General features: G+C 41.0%; 1 protein-coding gene across 1 annotated transcript in view; it reads left to right on the forward strand.

Annotated features, from left to right (window-relative positions):
- The window catches only part of ZSCAN25 (zinc finger and SCAN domain containing 25), a 71,570-nt gene extending 58,177 nt beyond the window's left edge, over positions 1-13,393 (forward strand). Inside the window, exon 7 of the mRNA XM_055339916.1 lies at positions 13,260-13,393. Within this exon, the coding sequence (XP_055195891.1) occupies positions 13,260-13,357 (98 nt within the window). The 3' untranslated portion in view covers positions 13,358-13,393. The remainder of the gene's footprint in view (positions 1-13,259) is intronic.
- The last annotated feature ends 8,928 nt before the right edge of the window (positions 13,394-22,321 follow it).

Consider the following 22,321-nt stretch of genomic DNA (forward strand, 5'->3'; position numbering starts at 1 on the left):
GTGTTGTATCCCTGTGGGGATTTTGCTTTCCAGAACTATGCCAGACTCCATGGAGAGAGAGAGAGCTGCAAGCCCTTGGGAGTGGCCTGTAGAAGCTCTGGAACAGGCAGTATTAGCAGTTGGCAGGCCAGGAGAGAATGGCTGAGCAAAAAAAGGCTCATGAATAAGCATGTCTTCTTTTTTTTTTTTGTATATTTTTTTATTGGAGTTTGATTTGCCAGCATATAGCAAAACACCCAGTGCTCATCCTGTCAAGTGCCCCACTCAGTGTCCATCACCCAGTCACCCCATCCCCCTGCCCACCTCCCTTTCCACTACCCCTTGTTTGTTTCCCAGAGTTAGGTGTCTCTCATGTTCTGTCACCCTCACTGATATTTCCCACTCATTTTCTCTCTTTTCCCCTTTATTCCCTTTCACTATTTTTTGTATTACCCAAATGAATGAGACCATATAATGTTTATCTTTCTCTGATTGACTTACTTCACTCAGCATAATACCCTCCAGTTCCATCCATGTTGAAGCAAATGGTATTTGTTGTTTCTAATGGCTGAGTAATATTCCATTGTATACATATATACCACATCTTCCTTATTTTTAAAGATTTTATTTATTTGTTCATGAGAGAGAGAGAGAGAGAGAGAGAGAGAGAGGGAGAGAGAGAGAGAGAGAGACATAGGCAGAGGGAGAAGCAGGCCCCTTGCGGGGAGCCTGATGTGGGGCTCGATCCCAGAACTCTGGGACCACCCCTTGAGCTGAAGTCAGATGCTCAACTACTGAGCCACCGAGGAGTCTCTAAGCATGTCTTCCTATGCTCTCTCACTAGGCATGGTATTTAATGATAGAGAAATAAAAACAATTTTAGTTCTTTTTAAAAAAGATTTTATTTATTTATTCATGAGAGACACACACAGAGAGAGGCAGAGATACAGGTAGAGGGAGAAGCAGGCTCCCTGTGGTGGAGCCTGATGTGGGACTCAGTCCCAGGACCCTGGGATCATGACCTGAGCTGAAGGCAGATGCTCAACCAAAGAGCCTCACCTCACAGATGCCCCAGATTGCTATTTTTTTTTAAATTTTAAATTCAATTAACCAACATAGTACATTCTTAGTTTCAGATGTTGTGTGCAATGATTTATTAGTATTTGTTCAACACCCAGTGCTCTTCACATCATGTGCTCTCCTTAATGTCCATCACCAAATTATTCTATCCTTCTACCCACCAGCAATCCTATTTATTTCCTATAATTAAGAGTCTTCTCATGGTTTTCTCCCTCTATGATGACTTCCTATTCATTTTTCCCTCCTTTTCCCTGTGATCCTCTGCACTGTTTCTTATATTCCACATATGAGTGAAACCATATGATTATTGTCTTTCTCTGTTTGACTTATTTCACTCAGCATAATATCCTCCAGTTCCATCCACATGGATATAAATAGTAAGTATTCATCCTTTCTGATGGCTGAGTAGTATTCCATTGTGTGTGTGTGTGTGTGTGTGTGTGTGTGTGTGTGTGTGTGTATATCACATCTTCTTTATCCATTCATTTGTTGAAGGACATCTCAGCTCTTTCCACAGTTTGGCTATTGTGAACATTGCTGCTATGAACATTGGGGTGCAGATGCCCCTTCATTCCATTACATTTATATCTTTGGGATCAATACCTAATAGTGCAATTGCTGGGTGGTAGGATAGCTCTATTTTTAACTTCTTAAGGAACCTCCACACTGTTTTCCAGAGTGGCTGCACCAGCTTTCATTCCCACCAACTCTGGGAGAGGGCTCCCCTCACCAAAATGTGTTGTTTCCTCTTGTGTTAATTTTAGTCATTCTGACTGGTGTATAAAGTGGTATCTCATTTTGGTTTTGATTTGTATTTCCCTGATGCCAAGTGATACGGAACATTTTTTCATGTGTCTGTTGGCCATTTGGTATGTCTTCTTTGGAGAAATGTCTGTTCATGTCTTCTGCCCATTTCATGACTGGATTGTTTGTTTTTTGGGTTTTGAGTTTGATAAGTTCTTTATAGATCTTGGATAATAGCCCTTTATCTGATATGTCATTTGCAAATATCTTCTCCCATTCCATAGGTTGCCTTTTAGTTTTGTTGACTGTTTCTTCTGCTGTGCAGAAGATTTGATCTTGATAAAGTCCCAATAGTTCATTTTGCTTTTGTTTTCCTTGCCTTTGGAGACATGTCTAACAAGAAGCTGCTGTAACTGGGATATCAGAGAGGTTGCTGCCTATGTTCCCCTCTAGGATTTTGATGAATTCCTGGATCACATTTAAGTCTTTCATCCTTTTATCTTTGTGTATGGTGTAAGAAAAAGGTCCACTTTCATTCTTCTACATGTCGCTGTCCAATCATCCTAGCACCATTTATTGAAGAGACTGCCTTTTTTCCATTGGATATTCCTTCCTGCATTGTCAGAGGTTGGTTGACCTAGAGTTGAGGGTCCAGTTCTCTATTCTGTTCCATTGATCTGTGTGTCTGTTTTGTGCCAGTATCATGTTGTCTTGATGATTACAGCTTTGTAATAGAGCTTCAAGTCTAGCATTGTGATGCCACCAGCTTTGGTTTTCTTTTTCAATGTTCCTCTGGCTATACAGGGTCTTTTCTGGTTCCATACAAATTTTAGAATTATTTGTTCCAGCTCTGTGAAGAATATTGATGGTATTTTGATAGGGATTGCGTTGAATGTGTAGATTGTTCTGGGTAGTGTAGGCATTTTCACAATATTTATTCTTACAGTCTGAACATGGGATGTTTCTCTATTTCTTTGTGTCTTCCCCAATTTCTTTCATGAATGTTCTGTAGTTGTTAGAGTACAGATCCTTTGCCTCTTTGGTTAGGTTTATTCCTAGGTATCTCATAGTTTTTGGTACAATGTAAGTGAAATCAATTCCTTAATTTCTCTTTCTTCTGTCTCATTGTTGATTGTTGATGTTTAGAAATACAACCAAGTGGGATTTATTCTGTGCATTGATTTTATGCCACATTACTGAATTGCTGTGTGAGTTCCAGCAATTTTGGGGTGGAGTCTTTTGGGTTTTCCACATAAAGTATCATGTCACCTGTGAAGAGGGAGAGTTTGACTTATTTGCCAATATGAATGCCTTTTATTTCTTTTTGTTGTCTGATTGCTGAGACTAGGACTTCTTAGAACAGAACTCAGTGATATAGAAACCAGAAGAACAGTAGAACAGATCAACAAAACTGGAAGCTAGTTCTTTGAAAGAATTAATAAGATTGATAACCCCCTAGCCAGACTTATCAAAAAGAAAACAGGAAGGGTCCAAATTAATATAATCATGAATTAAAGAGGAGAAATCATGACCAACACCACGGGAAGATAAACAATTATCAGAACACATTATGAGTAACTGTATGCCGACAAATTAGGCAATGTGAAGAAATGGATGCATTCCTGGAAACTTATAAACTATGAAAACTGAATCAGGAAGAAATACAAATCTGAACATATTCATAACTAGCAAGGAAATTGAAGTAGTAATCAAAAACTTCCCATCAAATAAGAGTCCAAGGCCAGATGGCTTCCCAGGAGAATTATACCAAATATTTAAAGGAGAAATAATACCTATTCTACTGAAGCTGTCTCAAAAAATAGAAATGGAAGGAAAACTTCCACACTCGTTCTGTGAGGTCAGCATTACCCTGATCCCAAACCAGACAAAGACCCACCAAATAGGAGAATTACCGACCAATATCCTTGATGAAGATGGATGCCAAAATACTCACCAAGATACTAGCCAATAGGATCCAACTGTACATTAAAAGGATTATTTGCTACAACCAAGTGGGATTTACTCCTGGACTGCAGGGGTGGTTCAACATGCACGAATCAATCAACATGATAGATGACATTAATAAAAGAAAATACAAGAACCATATGATCCTCTCAGTTGATGCAGAAAAAGCAGTTGACAAGGTACAGCATCCTTTCTTGATTAAAACTTTCCGCAGTATAGGGATAGAGGAAATATACCTCAATATCATAAAGCTATCTATGAAAGGCCAACATTGACTATTATTCTTAATGGGGAAAAACTGAGAGCTTTTCCCCAAGGTCAGGAACACAGCAGGGATGCCCACTCTCACCATTGTTGTTCAACATAGTAGTAGAAATCCTAGCCTCAGTGAGTTGATTTGTATTTTCTAGCTAGATTTTGAGTTCTTATAAGGAAATACCATTTTTTCTATGATTAGGCTACCTGAAAGTTTCCATGTCTGTGTTAGATAAGAGCAGGTACCTGAAGAATGTTTGCTTATGCATGACTTCTTCCTTCCTTGAATGTCCCATACCTCTCCTGCTTTCCTGGGGCTTTCTCTTCTCTTGTGTCCCCTCTTCTCTCACTTTTTGATGTTATGATATGTGAATCATACCACCTACCTCACCGTGGTTTCTCCCACTTTCTGGAGCTCTTTTGTAGTGAGCTAGCACTTCCTGAGATGACAAATGTGTCTCTCTTTTAGGAACTATGGCTGTCTGATAACCTAACTCTAGCAAAAAGTTTGGAAGATACCCACTGGAACCGAGCATCGAGCACACTCCCCCTTTTTTGCCATACCACGCTAGGGGTAACCCTGGTATTAGTATCCTAAGGTTACCATAGCAAATTACTGTAAGCTGGTGGCTTAAAACAACAGAAATTTTACTTGAATGGCAAAGTCAATAGGGTATGGATCATGATCACTGGTGAAAGCCAAATGTGGCCATTATTCCCTTTGCCAATAGTTAGTCTAGGAGTGGATATATGATACAGTTCTAGCCAGTGAACCATAAAGGGAAATCTTCTAGGGGCTTTTGGGAAACATTATCCTCCATGATAAGAGAGAAGTGTGTGAAGAGAGAACTCCTTTTACCACCACCCCCACCTTCCCTTCCTATGTTTTTATTTATTTATTTATTTATTTATTTATTTATTTATTTATTTATTCGTTCGTTCATTCATTCATTCATTCATGAAAGACACACAGAGATAGAGAGAGGCAGAGACATAGGCAGAGGGAGAAGCAGGCTTCATGCCAGGAGCCCGATGTGGGACTCGATCTCAGGACTTCAGGATCACGCCCTGAGCTGAAAGCAGGCGCTAAACCACTGAGCCACCCAGAGGTCCCCTATTTTCCCATATTTATATGAAGATGTGATGCTCAGAGCTGCAGCAGCCATCTTGCGGCCATGAGGGGAGGTACTCTGAGGATGACTGAGTTGAAAGACTAAAGGAGTTTTGTTTTGAATGACTCCATTTAACCAATCCTGGCACTACCTACCTCCAGGAGCTTTTTTATGGGAGATAATTAAATGTCTTTGTCACTATTGTTTGAAGCTAGATGTGTCCTTTCCAATATAGTTGATATTCTGTGTCTTCACATTTCCATGTATCCTTGAAATAAACTACCATTACTGAGGGCCACCTAAGTATATCTCTGTTCTTTGCAATTTGAAAGAAACTACTACCTGTTTTTCACTTTGTATCCTGGGGGCCATGCATGTGGTATATTCAGGTCCTCTCATAGGATTGAACGTGAGAGGCTTTGTATGACCACATCTATTAATCTTGCCTTCCAGCTTCTATTCTCCCTTTTTTGTGAAGCACCCCTCTCCTACTCCAAGTTCATTTCTTATCAATAGATTGACTCTATTCTTCTGCTCTGGTGTTGGGCAGGCAAGCCAGGCTCAGCCAATCAGAGTCAGAGTGACTGGTTTAGGGGTGAGCATGTGTTTGATTCAGACCAGTGAGGGTTAGACTTGCAACTTTTGCTAGAAAAATTGAGGTAAGGTAAGAGACATGGTTGACTATTTTTTTTCTTCCATTTTTTGATTACTAAACTATGAGGGTGTGAGCTTGGAGCTGCTGCTGGCCACCTTGCACTGTCAGGGAAAAATGTTGGGGAGGGAAACCAACATGATTATTAGAGCCAGTAATATCTTTTTCCATTTATATTCATTATCATTGGATTTTTCTTATTTGTAAAAGAGATCTCTGACACATAATGTCTTATTTTTCTCTTCTCTGTCTCCTAGGAGCCCCCATGCTTTCTCCCTGATGGATTATGTTAGTGTTTTGGGATTACAGAAAAAGATATTACATCAAAAGGGTTTGCAGTCTTGGCCCTGCATTTCATCCTCTGATTTGTTGAGGGTAATTTTGTTTCTGGCCACACAGCTACCCCTTCTTTTCCTGGCCATTTGTACAAATCTTAGTGATGCCCTCAGCAAGTGGGAGAGTCTACAATGGTGTCTGACAGGACTATGATGTGAGTCACATATGCCTTTTCAATTTTCTAATAACCATATTGAAAACATAAAAAGGAAGATATGAAATTGATTTTAATAGTATATATCATTTAATGCAATATATATCCCAAGGCTATCATTTTAAATATGTGACCAATATACAAATTAATAATTAAATGTATTACTTTCTTTATACTGTCTTCAAAATCCAGTAAATTCATATAAAGCTTTATAGTAAATCTCGATCCAGAGCAGCTGCATTTGAAGTGCTCAATAACCCACTGGCTGTCATATTGGACAGTTTACCTGAGGAAGGAAAAGAAGCCTGAAAGAGGGTCAAGAATTGGGAAGGGAGGGACACCTGGGTGGCTCAGGCATTTAGTGCCTGCCTTCAGCGCAGGGCGTGATCCTGGAGTAACAGGATCAAGTCCCACATCGGGCTCACTGCAGGCAGCCTGCTTCTCCCTCTGCCTATGTCTCTGTCTCTCTCTCTCTGGGTCTCTCATGAATAAATAAATAAAATAAAATAAAAAAAGAATTGGGAAGGGAAAAGTAATGGTCAAGGTGTCGATAGGCCCCTCACACACACTTAATTTCAAGAGTTTTTTTGTGCAACAGTTGAAACCAAATTGAGAAAGCATTGTGCCCAGATTTTTGCTATAGGAAGGACTGTCATGAGGAACACCTTCATACAAATGGCAGGACAGGGCTTGGCTTCATCTGACAATGACGAGATTCTTGTGGTTGGAGGACAGTGAGTGCAGCAGGTGGTGATGGCAGGGACCTCAGATGCCAGTGGCAGGAGTCTAACTTTTATTAGTATATGGGGAACCTACCAGAGGGCCTTCAGTGGGAGAGTGAGATAATGTTCTTTCCCTGAAGTGGCAGTGTGGGGACTATCTGGGAGCAGGCAGAGTGGAAGAGGGGGGCTGGTTGGGAACTCTGCTAGGTATTCAGGAGAAAGATGATGGCAGCATGGCCAGGATGACGGCAGTGGTAGTGGTTAGGAGATGCATTCTGTGAGAGAAATGTACAGGCCTTGAGGATGGATGGAGGTGGGGAAAAGAAGGAGAGAGGGAGATATAAAAGAGTTCTGGCTTGAGCATTTTGCCATCTCTCACCTTGCTTTTCCTTCTGGCCTGATCCATACACACCTTCTGTGCTTTGGGAGGCAAAGGGTGGGAACTGGATTGTCTGCTTCATGCTTTAATGTGTTTATTTAGCTGCTTCTCAGGCTTGTTTGGGTAACCTGAGCTCTGATGTGGGTCCCACAAGCTCATTAGTCCCAATGCTGGGATGGAGCCCAAGGGCCCTCAGTGGACAGGGATGACTTTGAGACTAATGTTGGCCCCACTCAGGGCCTAGCACACTGCTCAACACACACTAGGCCTTCAGTAAAAACATCTTTTTGTGAGTGTTTTGTGGCTCTTTGTGAAACACATATTGGAAACAGCACATGGACTTCCACCAATACAACTCATGGTTTTGTCTTTTATTTTTTTTTAATTTTTTTATTTATTTATGATAGTCACACACACAGAGAGAGAGGCAGAGACACAGGCAGAGGGAGAAGCAGGCTCCATGCACCGGGAGCCCGACGTGGGATTCGATCCCGGGTCTCCAGGATCGCGCCCTGGGCCAAAGGCAGGTGCCAAACTGCTGCGCCACCCAGGGATCCCCCAAGGTTTTGTCATTTAGGAATTTCCCAACACCTGCTATCAGGAGGTTTATCTGAACCTCAAACATGCCTAGAAGGTCAGCAGGAAGGTTCTTGTCCTGGCTTTTGTTTAGATTCACAAACATTTTCTGAGCACCATTCTGGAACTCAGGTAAGAGATGCCTTTGGTGGGGAAAAGTCAGACCCATGAACAAACTGATTCAATATGGTGGAAGGTAAGCCTTGGTGCTTTGGGAGCACAGAGAAGCACACTTGTCTCTGAAGTGGGTTAGGAGGAGCTGATACCTGGTCTGAGGCTTCTAAAAATTTATTTTAAAAAATCAAATGTATAGATGTACATGCTTTAAAAAGTTGAACAGTACTACATTGGTTATAACAAAATTAGTGGTGCCTTGCTCCACTGGACCTCCATTCCCATTTTCCCCTCCAGAGTCCATTTTCAACCAGTTTAGTAGTTTCTTTTGGTATTTACTACCATGTCATTACATGTCATGCTCCTTACTGCTACTTCTTGATTACTTGGAAGCTGAGAGTTGAGGTTGCTAATATCTTCTTGCTCACACCCAGTTTCCACCCTCCCAAAGCAGGGGTGGGAATTTGATTCCTATTCAGTGCTTCATCAATATGATGTAAGTATTTATTATTCATAGTTGAGCCACTTGCACGTCTATGTTCCTGTTTCTTTCTCTCGACGATTTTTAATTTTACTTGGAATCAATATTTCCTTTTTGTAAAATTTGATTTTTCTATCCTTCATCATCCATTTTACACGAAGCATCACTCCCTTCTCTGTACTCTGCTGTGTTGAATTACCTGTTCCTGTGGCTCCTCTTTCTTGGTTTTCTCTCTCCTTTTGTAGCTTTCATTAGAATGATGCAAAGGAGTACATTTTTTTTCTTTTCTTTTTTTTTTTAAGATGTGCATGTCTGAATATACCTCTTTTCTACCCTCATGCTTGATTGATGGTCTGGACATAGAATTCTATGCAGGCTAGAATTTTCTCTCTGAATTTGAAGATACAGAGTCTTTTTTTTTTTTTTTTCTCTCTCTCTCCCATTCCTTTCCACTTGACCTGGATGACACAGGGTGTTGCTTCTGGTATTGTTTTAAGAACTTGCCCTCTAATCTCTAAGTTTTTGTATGACCTGTTTCTTGTACCACCTCAGCCCCACCCCATTTCTGGAAGCTTAGGGGAATCTTCCTTTTATCCCTGGTGTTTTGAACATTCTTGATGGTGTGCCTTCATCCATTATTTGAGGTAAAGCTGTCTGAGAGACCTTTCTGCAGTGACACAAATGTTCTCTGTGTTGTCCAATATGGTTTCCTCCAGCCACATGAGGCTGTTGTGCACTTGAAATGTGGCTGGTATGGCTGAGGAACCGCATTTCTGATTTCATCTTTTTTTTTTAAATACATTTATGTTAAAATGTAACTAGCCACATGTGTCCAGGGGCTACTGTATTTGACCATACCGTGTATTGGCTTTTCAATCTGGAGACTCTTGCCCTTTGGTTCTGGGGAGTTGTCTTGAATTATTTCTTTCCTTTTTTTTTATTTTAAAGATTTTATTTGTTTATTCATGAGAGACACACACACAGAGAGGCAGAGACATAGTCAGGGGGAGAAGCAGGCTTCCCTGCAGGGAGCCAGATGTGGGATTCGATCCCCAGACCTGGAATCATGCCCTGAGCCAAAGGCAGATGCTCAACCTCTGAGCCACCAGGCATCCCTCTTTCCTTTTTTTCTATTCTCTGCCCTGAAACCCCAATTTGTTTGATAGAACTTATGCAGTGATTCTTTAGTTTTCTTATATTTTCTCTCCATTTTCCATCTCTTTGTCTTAATTTTTTTTTCAAGTGATTTCCCTAACTTTACCTTCCTCCTTTTTAGGGAATGTTACATCTTCCATCAATACTTTTTATTTCCAGGAGCTCTTTTTAAACTTTCTGCCCTGATTTCATGTGAGCACAGCTCTCAGGCTACTACTATGGCTCTTTTCCAAAGCTTCCCAAGCTTCCTTCCTTCCCTGCTTTGCCTCTGTTCCTTGAATCTCCTTTCCCTATCCCTGTTGATCTTTCTCTTGAATGCCAGTCTGTCCCTGCCTGTCTTGCCTATATCTGGGCGTGTTGGGATTTGCCAACGATAGGCTTCAGCATAGAGCCATCTGGCTGGAGACTTCCTAAATATCTGGATCAGTAGATCCTTTGGGCTGCTCCATTTCCCAAGAAGGAATTCTCTGGTCTTCTGCTTGGGAGGCAGAAGTTGGACTGCTGGCTGGGTGGCAGAGAGAGATGGAACTCTTCTGGACCCTCTCACTTTGTCCTGTGGTCTGATTCCTCTCTACTGGGGTTCTCAAGTCCAGAGTATATCAGTGTGTGCAGAGAACAATCCCTTGGTCTTCTGCAGGGTAGACCAGGTGGCCATAACAAAGCACCACAAACCAGATAGCTTAAAACAATAGAAATGTATTCTCTCACAGTTCTGAAGGTCAAAAGTCTGAGATCAGAGTGTGGGCAGGGTTGGTTCTCCCTAGAGACTCCAGTGGGAGAGTCTGCTCCATGCCCTTTCCTAGTTTCTGGTGGTTGCTGGCAGTCTTTGGCATTCCTGGGCTTGTGGTAGCATCATCCAGTCTCTGCCTGTCTTCAAACAGCTGCTTTCTCTTTCAGTGTCCCATTGTCTTTTCTTTTTTTTTTTTTCCCCAGGGGCTGGGATTTTTTTTTTTAATTGGAGTTCAATTTGCCAACATATAGCATAATACCCAGTGCTCATCCCATCAAGTGCCCCCACCCTCAGTGCCATTGTCTCTTCTTTTTTTTTTTTATAAATTAATTTTTATTGGTGTTCAATTTACCAACATACAGAATAACACCCAGTGCTCATCCGTCAAGTGTCCCCCTCAGTGCCCGTCACCCATTCACCCCCACCCCCCGCCCTTCACCCCCTCCACCACCCCTAGTTCATTTCCCAGAGTTAGAAGTCTTTCTGTTCTGTCTCCCTTTCTGATATTTCCCACACATTTCTTCTCCCTTCCCTTATATTCCCCTTCACTATTATTCATATTCCCCAAGTGAGTGAGAACATATAATGTTTGTCCTTCTCCGATTGACTTACTTCACTCAGCATAATACCCTTCAGTTCCATCCACGTTGAAGCAAATGGTGGGTATTTGTCGTTTCTTTTTTTTTTTTTTTTTATAAATTAATTTTTATTGGTGTTCAATTTACCAACATACAGAATAACACCCAGTGCTCATCCCGTCAAGTGTCCCCCTCCGTGCCCGTCACCCATTCACCCCCACCCCCCGCCCTCCTCCCCTTCCACCACCCCTAGTTCGTTTCCCAGAGTTAGGAGTCTTTATGTTCTGTGTCCCTTTCTGATATCTCCCACACATTTCTTCTCCCTTCCCTTATATTCCCCTTCACTATTATTCATATTCCCCAAGTGAGTGAGAACATATAATGTTTGTCCTTCTCCGATTGACTTACTTCACTCAGCATAATACCCTTCAGTTCCATCCACGTTGAAGCAAATGGTGGGTATTTGTCGTTTCTAACGGCTGAGTAATATTCCATTGTATACATAAACCACATCTTCTTTATCCATTCATCTTTCGATGGACACCGAGTCTCCTCCCACAGTTTGGCTATTGTGGACATTGCTGCTATAAACATCGGGGTGCAGGTGTCCCGGCGTTTCATTGCATCTGAATCTTTGGGGTATATTCCCAACAGTGCAATTGCTGGGTTGTAGGGAAGGTCTATTTTTTAACTCTGGGGAACCTCCACACAGTTTTCCAGAGTGGCTGCACCAGTTCACATTCCCACCAACAGTGTAAGAGGGTTCCCTTTTCTCTGCATCCTCTCCAACATTTGTGGTTTCCTGCCTTGTTAATTTTCCCCATTCTCACTGGTGTGAGTTGGTATCTCATTGTGGTTTTGATTTGTATTTCCCTGATGGCAAGTGATGCAGAGCATTTTCTCATGTGCATGTTGGCCATGTCTATGTCTTCCTCTGTGAGATTTCTCTTCATGTTTTTTGCCCATTTCATGATTGGATTGTTTGTTTCTTTGGTGTTGAGTTTAAGAAGTTCTTTATAGATCTTGGAAACTAGCCCTTTATCTGATACGTCATTTGCAAAAATCTTCTCCCATTCTGTAGGTTGTCTTTTAGTTTTGTTGACTGTATCCTTTGCTGTGCAAAAGCTTCTTATCTTGATGAGGTCCCAATAGTTCATTTTTGCTTTTGTTTCTTTTGCCTTCATGGATGTATCTTGCAAGAAGTTACTGTGGCTGAGTTCAAAAAGGGTGTTGCCTGTGTTCTTCTGGGAGGAATTTTAAAGATGAGGTGGCATTTAGGGGAGAATAAAGCAGTTGGCACAGCATGAGCAAAGGCATAGAAGTGTAGAGGTAGCACAGGGTGTTCAGGGACCTACAAAGATGCTAGCGTGTTGCACAGTGTCTAAAGAGGGCTGCTGGGAATGCAGCTGGGTAGTCACCTCTCACCTAGATCAGGCACAGTCAGCACCTGTGGGGGTATCAAACCGGGAGCCCTGATTAGATGTGCAAAAGTCACCTTCTACAAGGAGATCAGCCAAGAGGCTGTAGTTATTGTCAGGGTCAGTGATGAGGGTCTGACTAGGGCAGGGGAGTGAGGGAAATACATAATTTCTTCCCTATTTTTATAATGACAGTTTCAAATATAAAAAATTTGAACAGAAAGATGGAAAAAATTGTGTAGTAAGCACTTGTGTCCCCACCACGTATGTAGAACAATTAGCATTTTGTTTCATTTGCTTTATCATCTGTCAATCTATCCCTCTGTCCATCTGTCCATGCCTTTTACTTTTTGATACATTTATAGCTAACTACTTGGATAGCTATAAAAAATAAAAAAGGAAAATAACAAGTATTAGTGGGATTGTGGAGAAATTGGAACTGTTTGTTGGTGCATTTGGTACATTTGGTGGCTATAATTTGCAGAATCAGGACAACTTCACCTCTAAACACTGCAGCATGCAAGTCATTAACAAGATGGACCCTGGTGTATAGATAAACTTAACCTATTGATCCTGTATTTATTTAAAATTTTGATATTTTTGGATGCCTGGATGGCTCAGTGGTTAAGCTCTGTTGTTGGCTTAGGGTGTGATCCTAGAGTCCCACATGGGGCTCCCTGAGGGGAGCTTGCTTCTCTCTCTGCCTATGTCTCTGCCTGTGTGTGTGTGTCTCATGAATAAATAAATAAAATCTTTAAAAAATAAAATAAAATTTTGATATTTTGTCCCTCATTGAATTAATAATGATTTTTTTATTTTTTTTATGTAGATTCCATGCCCAGGATGGAGCCCAGTGCAGGGCTTGAACTCACACCCCTAAAATCAAGACCTGAACTCAGATCAAGAGTCAGATGCTTAGCCAACTAAGCCACCTAGGCACCCCTGATTTTTTTTAAAATACTGCTTTAGAGTTTAATCTGGTTGCATTAAAATACTTATCTGATTATTAAGATTTTTGGCAATTTTGGGCTTAAATGGAATGCCTCACTCTCCTTACCCTGGTCCCAGCCCTGCCTAGAAGTCCCAACTGAATTTGATAAACACATTTTGTTGGTAAGGAGAGAACGAGCTCTCCTTACTCCTATTTGTTCATTCCTTTGGGATTTACCTTCCTTGGCCTGCTATACATTCAACCTAGGAAACTGTTCAGAAACAAATTCTGCCTAGACTAGAAGAAGGATGAGAGAGATCTCAACCAAGTGGGTCTTTAGATCCTGCAGGGATGGAGAAAAGTAAGGTGTGGTTTCCTTGCTCCCTACCCTGTGTTTACACAGCTGGACAGATGCTGCAGGCAGGCTTCTAGTAGAACTCAGGAAATGAAGTCTCTAACCATTTAGGACGTCAGTGGCTCCTCATAGAGCAGGCCGTAAAAAGAGCCATTTAAACATTATAGGAAGGGAAAAGATAAACAGCCCACATCCAGTAAACTCTCAACCTTTTAATTATTTTGTCAATTAAATCTTGAACTCACATTTCCTCCTCTTGCTCAAAGAAAATATGTCCCTAATTTGGGGTAACTCTATAACTCTTGTCCTCTCTCAGCCATGAGCTGAACTGTTTTTGAGTTCATACTGAATGAACATTGATAGAGGGCTTGCCAAGGGTCAGGTATCTGGCTGGCCACATGTTCTCTTAAGTCAAAGCTACCATGAGCCAGATTTGCAGGCTCCAAGTCCCTGCAGGTCACACCCAGAGTCTGGTCTGGTCCTCAATTTTGGAAGGAAAGAATTTTTAATGGGTTAGGCAACTGAGGCCTGAGGATGTTTAAATAACTCACACATGGCCTGCCTGTGGATCCCTATTTGCTGACTGTCTACACAATAGAGAGCATGAATACTCCTTGAGTCTATAGAAAGCTCAGAGGCCACCTGGGCCAGGTCCCCAATTACACCCTTCCTTGTTCCTCTCTATCTCTGGCATGTTCTCTCAGATTCTTTTTTTTTTTTAATTTCATTTGGTTAACATACAGTGTAATATTAGTTTCAGGTGTACAATTTATGATTCAACATTTACGTACATTATCAGGTGCTCATCACAACAAGTGCCCTCCTTAATCCTCATCACCTATTTTACCCATCTCCCCCTCACCCCTGCATCCTCCCTAGCAATCATCAGTTTCTCGTCTGTAGTTAAGAGTCTGGCTTTTGGTTTGCTTCTGTCTTTTTCCCTTGGATTATTTGTTTTCTTTCTTAAATTCTTGAATTCCACATATGAATGAAATCATAGGATATTTGTCTTTCCTTGATTGATTTATTTCACTTAGCATAATATTCTCTAGCTGCATTCATGTCTTTGTAAATGACAAGATTCCCTTCTTTTTTATGGCTAATATTCCATTGTGTGTGTGTGTATACATATATATATATATATATATGTATACACACGCACACACACACACAACTTTTTTATCCATTCATTAGTCCATGAACATTTGTACTCTTTCTGTAATTTGGCTATTATAAATAATGCTGCTATAAATATTGGGATGTATGTATCCGTTTGAATTAGTATTTTTGTATTCTTTGGGTAAATACTTAGGGGCTTTTGACTTTTGAGGAAACTCCGTACTGTTTTCCAGAGTGGCTGCACCAGTTTGCATTCTCACCAACACTGCAAGAGGGGTGAGACACTCCCCTTGTCTCATAAAACCCCCTGCTTTCATCTTAAAGTGGGGCCATGTTTGGGTTTCTACCTGAATCTGTGCTGCTCCCTGGATTGCAGTTTGCCCCTCACTGTGGCTTTGTATTTTCAGGTTGACAGGATGCTCCATAAATCACTTATGCCCTTTCTCTACATCCTTGCCAACATCTGTTTTTTTCTTCTGTTGTTCATCTGTTGTTAACTTTAGCCATTCTGACAGGTGTAAGGTGTTATCTCCTTGTAGTTTTGAGGTATTTTCCTGGTGATGAATGATGTTAAGCATCTTTTCACACTGGCCATCTATAGGTCTTCTTTGGAAAAATATCTGTTCCTGTCTTCTGCCCATTTTTAATTGGATTATTTGTTTTCTTAGTGTTGAGTTTTATTAGTTCTTTATAGATTTTTGGATATTATGTTCTCTCAGATTCTTAACCATTTTGATTGCACAGAGTCAAAAATCCCAGAAATCTTATTACTTCATAAGCACTTGGATAGCTATAAAAAATAAAAAAAGAAAATAGCAAGTATTATTGGGATTGTGGAGAAATTGGAACCATTTGGTTCATTTGGTACATTTGGTGGCAATGTAAAATGGTGCAGCCACTGTGGAAGACAGTTTAGCAGTTCCTCAAAAAGTTAAACATAGAACTACCATATGACCCACCAGTTCCTCTCCTAGTTAAATACCTAAGAAAATTGACAAGTTTCCCAAAGAAATACATCTACCTGCCTATTCATAGCAGTGCTATTTGCAATAGCCAGAAGGTAGAAATAATGGAAATTAATGAATGGATATGATTCAGGCTGGTTGGGTCCAAGGACATAGAGGTGGGTCCCGCAAGACCAGCCAAGAGGACCCTTGGCTTTGAACAGGATAGAAATAGGCCAACAGGAAATGCAAGCAGCATTTATTAAATATATAGAGGGAGTGTAGATATGGACAGAGTATCTGGGAGACTCAGAAAGGAAAGAAAAATGAGTCTTGTCGTTGCTTGGGACCTGGAGATTTTATTGAGGATGATGGTCTGGTGCACAAAGTCTTAGTAATCTAGGAACACAGATGGATGTTAGGTGTTCTCCATAAATCACTTATGCCCTGAAACCAGAGGTCTTGATGAGTCAGTGGTCTTAGCAAACATTGGTAACAACCTGCCCAGTCCTTAGGCATTATCTATTGTGCTGGAAGACTCCAAAGAAATCATTAACTCCTGGGCCAGGTCCCCAATTACACCCCCCTTGACCTTTACAAGGAGGACGTACATTATCAGTTCTATAAGGCATATGTAAGAGACAGTGTAGGTCCTAGTGAGAATAGAAGCAGGAAAAGGAGCTAAGAAGCAGTTTTTAATTGGATCCCTTTAGTTTCCCTCTCTCAAATGGATAAAAATTGTTATATATGGTGAAAAATTGACATGACTAGAGATAGAGCTGGAATAGGCACTGTGGAGAAACTGCCTTCCCAGTCAAAACCTTTGGACCAGGTGGCCTTTAAGCAATTGCTTGAGAAGTCAGTGGGATCACAGGATTGATAGTTACAGACTTTCTGAAAATAAAACCAATAGAGTAGCTCAGCTTGTAAAAACCCCCATAGAAAACGTGGTGTTTTTCTTTAACTCATTACATTGCACACTCCCCTTGTCTCATAAAACCCCCTGCTTTCATCTTAAAGTGGAGCCATGTTTGGGTTTCTACCTGAATCTGTGCTGCTCCCTGGATTGCAGTTATTTGACAAACAATAGTTTGCCTCTCACTGTGGCTTTGTATTTTCAGGTTGACAGGACATGTCATAGGATATTATTCAGCCATGAAAGAAATGAAGCAGTGATACATGCCAAAGCAGGGATGAACCTTGAAATCATTATCCTAAGTAAAGGAAGTGTTCAAAAGAAACAGGCCCCAAATGGGGTCACTTATGTTAAGCCCCAACACTTAATACTTAACGACTGCAGTTTCTGCTTCTGCCAGGAGGGCGGTTTTAAGCCAGTCAGTCTGGTATTTCCTGATCAGCACCAGTGAGGACATCAGCATAATACCCCTTGTCTTCCCTAAAGGGAAGGTAATTTTGCCTGAAATAATACACACTTTTTAAAAAGGATTTAATTAATTAATTAATTGGTTGGGGGAGGGGGAGAGAGAGACTGGGAGCGTGAGCAGGGGGAGCACGAGTAGGGGGAGGGGCAGGGGACAAGCTGAATTTCCACTGAGCACAGAGCCAGGTGCAGGACTCAGTCCCATGACCTGAGCCAAAGGCAGATGCTGGCACCCCGATGTTTCTAGCAGCAATGTCCACAATAGCCAAACTGTGGAAGGAGCCTCGGTGTCCATCGAAAGATGAATGGATAAAGAAGATGTGGTTTATGTATACAATGGAATATTCCTCAGCCATTAGAAACGACAAATACCCACCATTTGCTTCAACGTGGATGGACCTAGAGGGTATTATGCTGAGTGAAGTAAGTCAATCGGAGAAGGACAAACATTATATGTTCTCATTCATTTGGGGAATATAAATAATAGTGAAAGGGAATATAAGGGAAGGGAGAAGAAATGTGTGGGAAATATCAGAAAGGGAGACAGAACATAAAGACTCCTAACTCTGGGAAACGAACTAGGGGTGGTGGAAGGGGTGGTGGGTGGGGGGTGGGGTGACTGAGTGACGGGGACTGAGGGGGACACTTGAGGGGATGAGCACTGGGTGTTATTCTGTATGTTGGTAAATTGAACACCAATAAAAAATTAATTTATTCAAAAAAATAGCAAAGGCAGATGCTTAACCAACTGAGCCACCCAGGTGTTCCAACCCCCCCCCTTTTTTCCCCTGAAATAATACACTCTTAAATTCCTGTCCTACCTCCTTTTATCTGTAAAATCCTTCCATTTAGTATAGTTCCTGGGAGCTCGCTTCTAGATGAGATGTTGCTGATTCATGAATTGTTGAAAAAAGGTAATTATCTCTTTAAATTTAAATTAATAGGAGCCAGACACAAGAGATCACATATTACATGACTCCATTTGCATGAAATATCTAGAGTGGGTAAAATCTCTAAAGACAAGACTGTCCATCAAGGATTCCCAGGGGCTGAGGAAAGGAGAGAGTGGGGAGAACCTGCTTAATGGGCACAGGATTTTATTTTGGAGAAATGGAAATGTTTTGGAACTAGATAGAGGTAGTGGCTGCACAACATCATGAATGTATCGTTAAAAAATGAAATTCAACTGAGTAAATTTGAAGATCTCATTGACTTTCCAAAGCAAGTCAAGAATCTTCAGGTTACATCCTCTCTAGCAAATAGAGAAATGCTTTGAGGAGTTGTAGGAAATGGAAGGTTGTTATAGGCAGGAGGGTGGGGCAAAGAAGTTAATTAGCAAAAGAAAAGATTGTTTCAGCAAGGAATGCCTGGGTAGCTCAGTGGTTGAGCATCTGCCTTTGGTGAGTGATCCTGGAGTCCCAGGATGAGTCCCTGCATTGGGCTCTTCACTGGGAGCCTGTTTCTCCCTCTGCCTATGTCTGCCTCTCTGTGTCTCTCATGAATTAAAAAAAAAAAAAAAAAAAAAAAAAAAAAAAAGCTTGTTTCAGTAAGGTCATCCTCCCTGGATGACAGGGGTCTTATTAAGTGGATTATCACCTCCTCTTCCTCTGAAGGTTGGAGAAGGGCCCATGTGACAGATTACCTCAGAAATAATGTGCTGACCACAAGATTCCTGACCTGTTAAGACAACATTTCTGAGAGAGGTTGACATTGCAATTAAATTAGGTACTAAGCTCTAGTTTAGTGGCTTCGCCTAGCATAAATGACCCCATCTTGGGCTTGTGGTTTTTCCCTTGAACAGTACTAAGTGACACTGAATTGTTTACTTTAAAATGGTTAAGTTTGCTGCTATAAACACTAATGTTTATATGTCCAAAATAGCCAAACTATGGAAAATGGAAAGAGCCCAGATGCCCATGGACAGATGAATGGATAAAGATGTGGTATATGCACACAATGCAATATTACTCAGCCATCAAAAAAGGAATCTAACATTTGCAATGACATGGATGAAACTAGAGAGTATAAATTATGCTCTGTGAAATAAGACAGAGAAAGACAATTGTCATATGATTTCATTAGTATGTGGAATTTAAGAAACAAAACAGAGAATCATAGGAGAAGGGAGGGAAGAATAAAATAAGATGAAATCAGAGGGAGACAAACTATAAGAGATTCTTAATTGTAGGAAACAAACAGGGTTGCTGTAGGGGAAATGGGTTGGGGATGGGGTAACTGGGTGATGGGCATTAAGGACTGCAGGTGATATAATGAGCACTGGGTGTTTTTTTTTTTTTTTTTGTTAAAGATTTTATTTATTTATTCATGAGAGAGACACACACACACACACAGAGGCAGAGACACAGGCAGAGGGAGAAGCAGGCTCCATGCAGGGAGCCCAACGTGGGACTTGATCCTGGGTCTCCAGCATCACGCCCTGGGCTGAAGGGGGCACTAAACCGCTGAGCCACCCGGGCTGCCCAGCACTGAGTATTATATAAGACTGATGAATCCCTGAACTCTACCTCTGAAACTAATAGTGCACTATATGTTAATTAACTGAATTTAAATAAAATGGTTAATTTTACATTATGTGAATTTTACCTCAATAAATGTTTTAAAATCCAGAAATTACCCTGACAAATGTAAGACAGGTCACTAAGGTAGCTTTTTCTAGAGGCCCTGCCCAGTCTTCAGCCCCCACCTGACCACTGTTGGCCTTAGCTTTGGCCCAGAAGCAGAAGATCCTTATCTGGGACTGTGATGTGATTACTTCCTTATTAGCAGCAATAAAAATCAGCTTGACTTAGATACTGTACTTTGCAACCTAGGAATTATAAACATACTCAGCAATGATAGTGAATGTAATCTGGTCACTCTTACAGCCCAAAATGCTTTCTCTCCTTCTAGTCCTCTGGCCAAATACTCCTCTGTCCATGGTACAACCTGTCATCTCCTATGGGAAACACCTGTACACTGCCCCACAGAGGGGCTCCACATCCCACTTTTCTCTGCCTTCCCCAAGCTCCTGATACCCTTGGAGTTGTCTGATTGCAGTGGAGCTCCCCACTCTGTGTAAGTGCCCTTTATAATTGTCTTTTTTTTTTTTTTTTTAAGTAGGCTCTATGCCCAGCATGGAACCCAATATGGGGCTTGAACTCATGTCCCTGAGATCAAGACCTGAGCTGAGATCAAGAGTTGAATGCTTAACTGACTCAGCCACCCAGAGGCCCCTCCCTTTGTAATAATCTTGTTCACAGTTTGCCCCCATGGTGTGTCATAACACCGGGCACAGTGAAGAGTGATTCAGACTGAGGGAAGGGTTCCCATAGTCCTGGAAATACCTATGTTGCCAACTGGAATCTCCTGCTGGGGCTCAGGAGTAGGCTATAGTTGGTGAGACAGGCTGTCTAGAAAAAAATCAGTGGACTTGGCAGCTATCATTGTTTCATGTCTCTTTGGGAATCCCTTGGAACTGCAGGGAAAAATGTTTGAGGAGTGTTTCATTATTTTCTAGGGAGAGATGTCATTACTTTTATCTGATTATCAAAGAAGTCTGTTTTCTAACTAAAGGTCAAGAACTCCAGCTTGTGAACCTAGAAAACCTTGGCCAAATGAACCCTCTGGCCTTGTTTCTCCTCTGCCCCTTGCTGAACAGTTTAGGAAGTCTTACAAAGTAGAAAAATATTTAATTTTTTCTGTGATTTTTTGAACTTTTCACCCTGGAATCCCCAAGCTGGGTTCCTGACAAAAACAAGTAATTATGTTCTTCCTATTTACAGCAAAAAGTTAATTGATGGTATTTTCTTTATTTTCTTATTTAAGAAAAGTCACTACTTTTCAAAAGGCTGTATGTGCATAAGGTGAAACATTAAAGTGGTATAAGAGGAAAGTGCTTTAAAAAAAAGAGGAAAGTGCTTTTATACTATGAAGAATAATATTTCCTGTAGGTTTTTTTTTAAAGATTTTATTTATCTTCATGAGAGATACAGAGGGGAGGGGGCAGAGACATAGCCAGAGGGAGAAATAGGAAGCTCTATGTGGGACTGGATCCTGGTACTCCAGGATCACACCCTGAGCCAAAGGCAGATGATCAACCGCTGAGCCACCCAGGCATCCCTCCTGTAGGTTTTTTGGTAGACACTTTTATCATGTTAAGAAAATTCCCTACTAGTACTTTAAGACTTTTTTTTTTAGATCATAAATGGGAATCGAATATTATCAAATGTTTTTTCTAAAAGTATTTTGATGATAGGACTTTTTTAAAACTTAATTTATTAACGTGATAATTGATATTTCTATTTTTCTTGTTAACCAACCCTGAGTTCCAGGTTCAAATCCAACTTGATCAGAGTGTATTATCACTGCTGCATTAGGTTTACCTGCTCAAGGTCAGTCAATTCACACTAGGAGGTCAACAATTAGAACAACTGATAGCTGACCTGTGAACTGGTCCAGACAACTGGAGGCTACTCACCCTCTCCTCTGTCCTTGGAATGTGTATTTTGCTGTCTTTCCCATCCCAGAAATTGCCCCAAAGACACAGCCTCAATTTAGTAATGTGGTGCTTAGACTATCTGGAAGGTACATGTGACTGAACCCAGTTGAGGTCTATGTATAAACTTTTAAGATGTGGCAGTCAGGTGTAGAGATCTACTGTCTTATAGCTACCCAAGACAAGACTTGTGAGTAAATTCCTTTTGCATATTAAAACTGTCAAACTGAGGTGGTATTCTATTACTTGGATTTCTTCCTGGCTTCTGCATATAGGAACCAGTTTCAGATTACACCTGAATAGGTTGTAAACTCAAGCTCTCTTGAATGTTATTTGAGATTCAATTTGACCAATGTCTAAAGAAACAGAGAAAGCATATAAGCCATTCCCCGTTGAAGAGAACACAGTTACTTTTCCTTGGCTGTACTATAATTTGTTCGTTTTCTCTAGCTACAACTGAATGATGCCTGGGTCTTAGTTATATTTTTATCCCACGTATTTAGAGCAGAGTTTGGAAAGTACATGATGTTAGTACAGGAAGGAGTACATGACAGCCACGAGGGATGAGGGGTGTTGTTCCAAAACACAGTGTCTTCCTTCATACATTCTGCACAACTCTGAGGATCTGGGTTTCATCGTATCAGGTGTCACCTCCTGAAGAAAGAT

This window comes from Nyctereutes procyonoides, unplaced genomic scaffold (genome assembly GCF_905146905.1).
Source record: "Nyctereutes procyonoides isolate TBG_1078 unplaced genomic scaffold, NYPRO_anot_genome, whole genome shotgun sequence".
Classification (NCBI taxonomy): domain Eukaryota; kingdom Metazoa; phylum Chordata; class Mammalia; order Carnivora; family Canidae; genus Nyctereutes; species Nyctereutes procyonoides.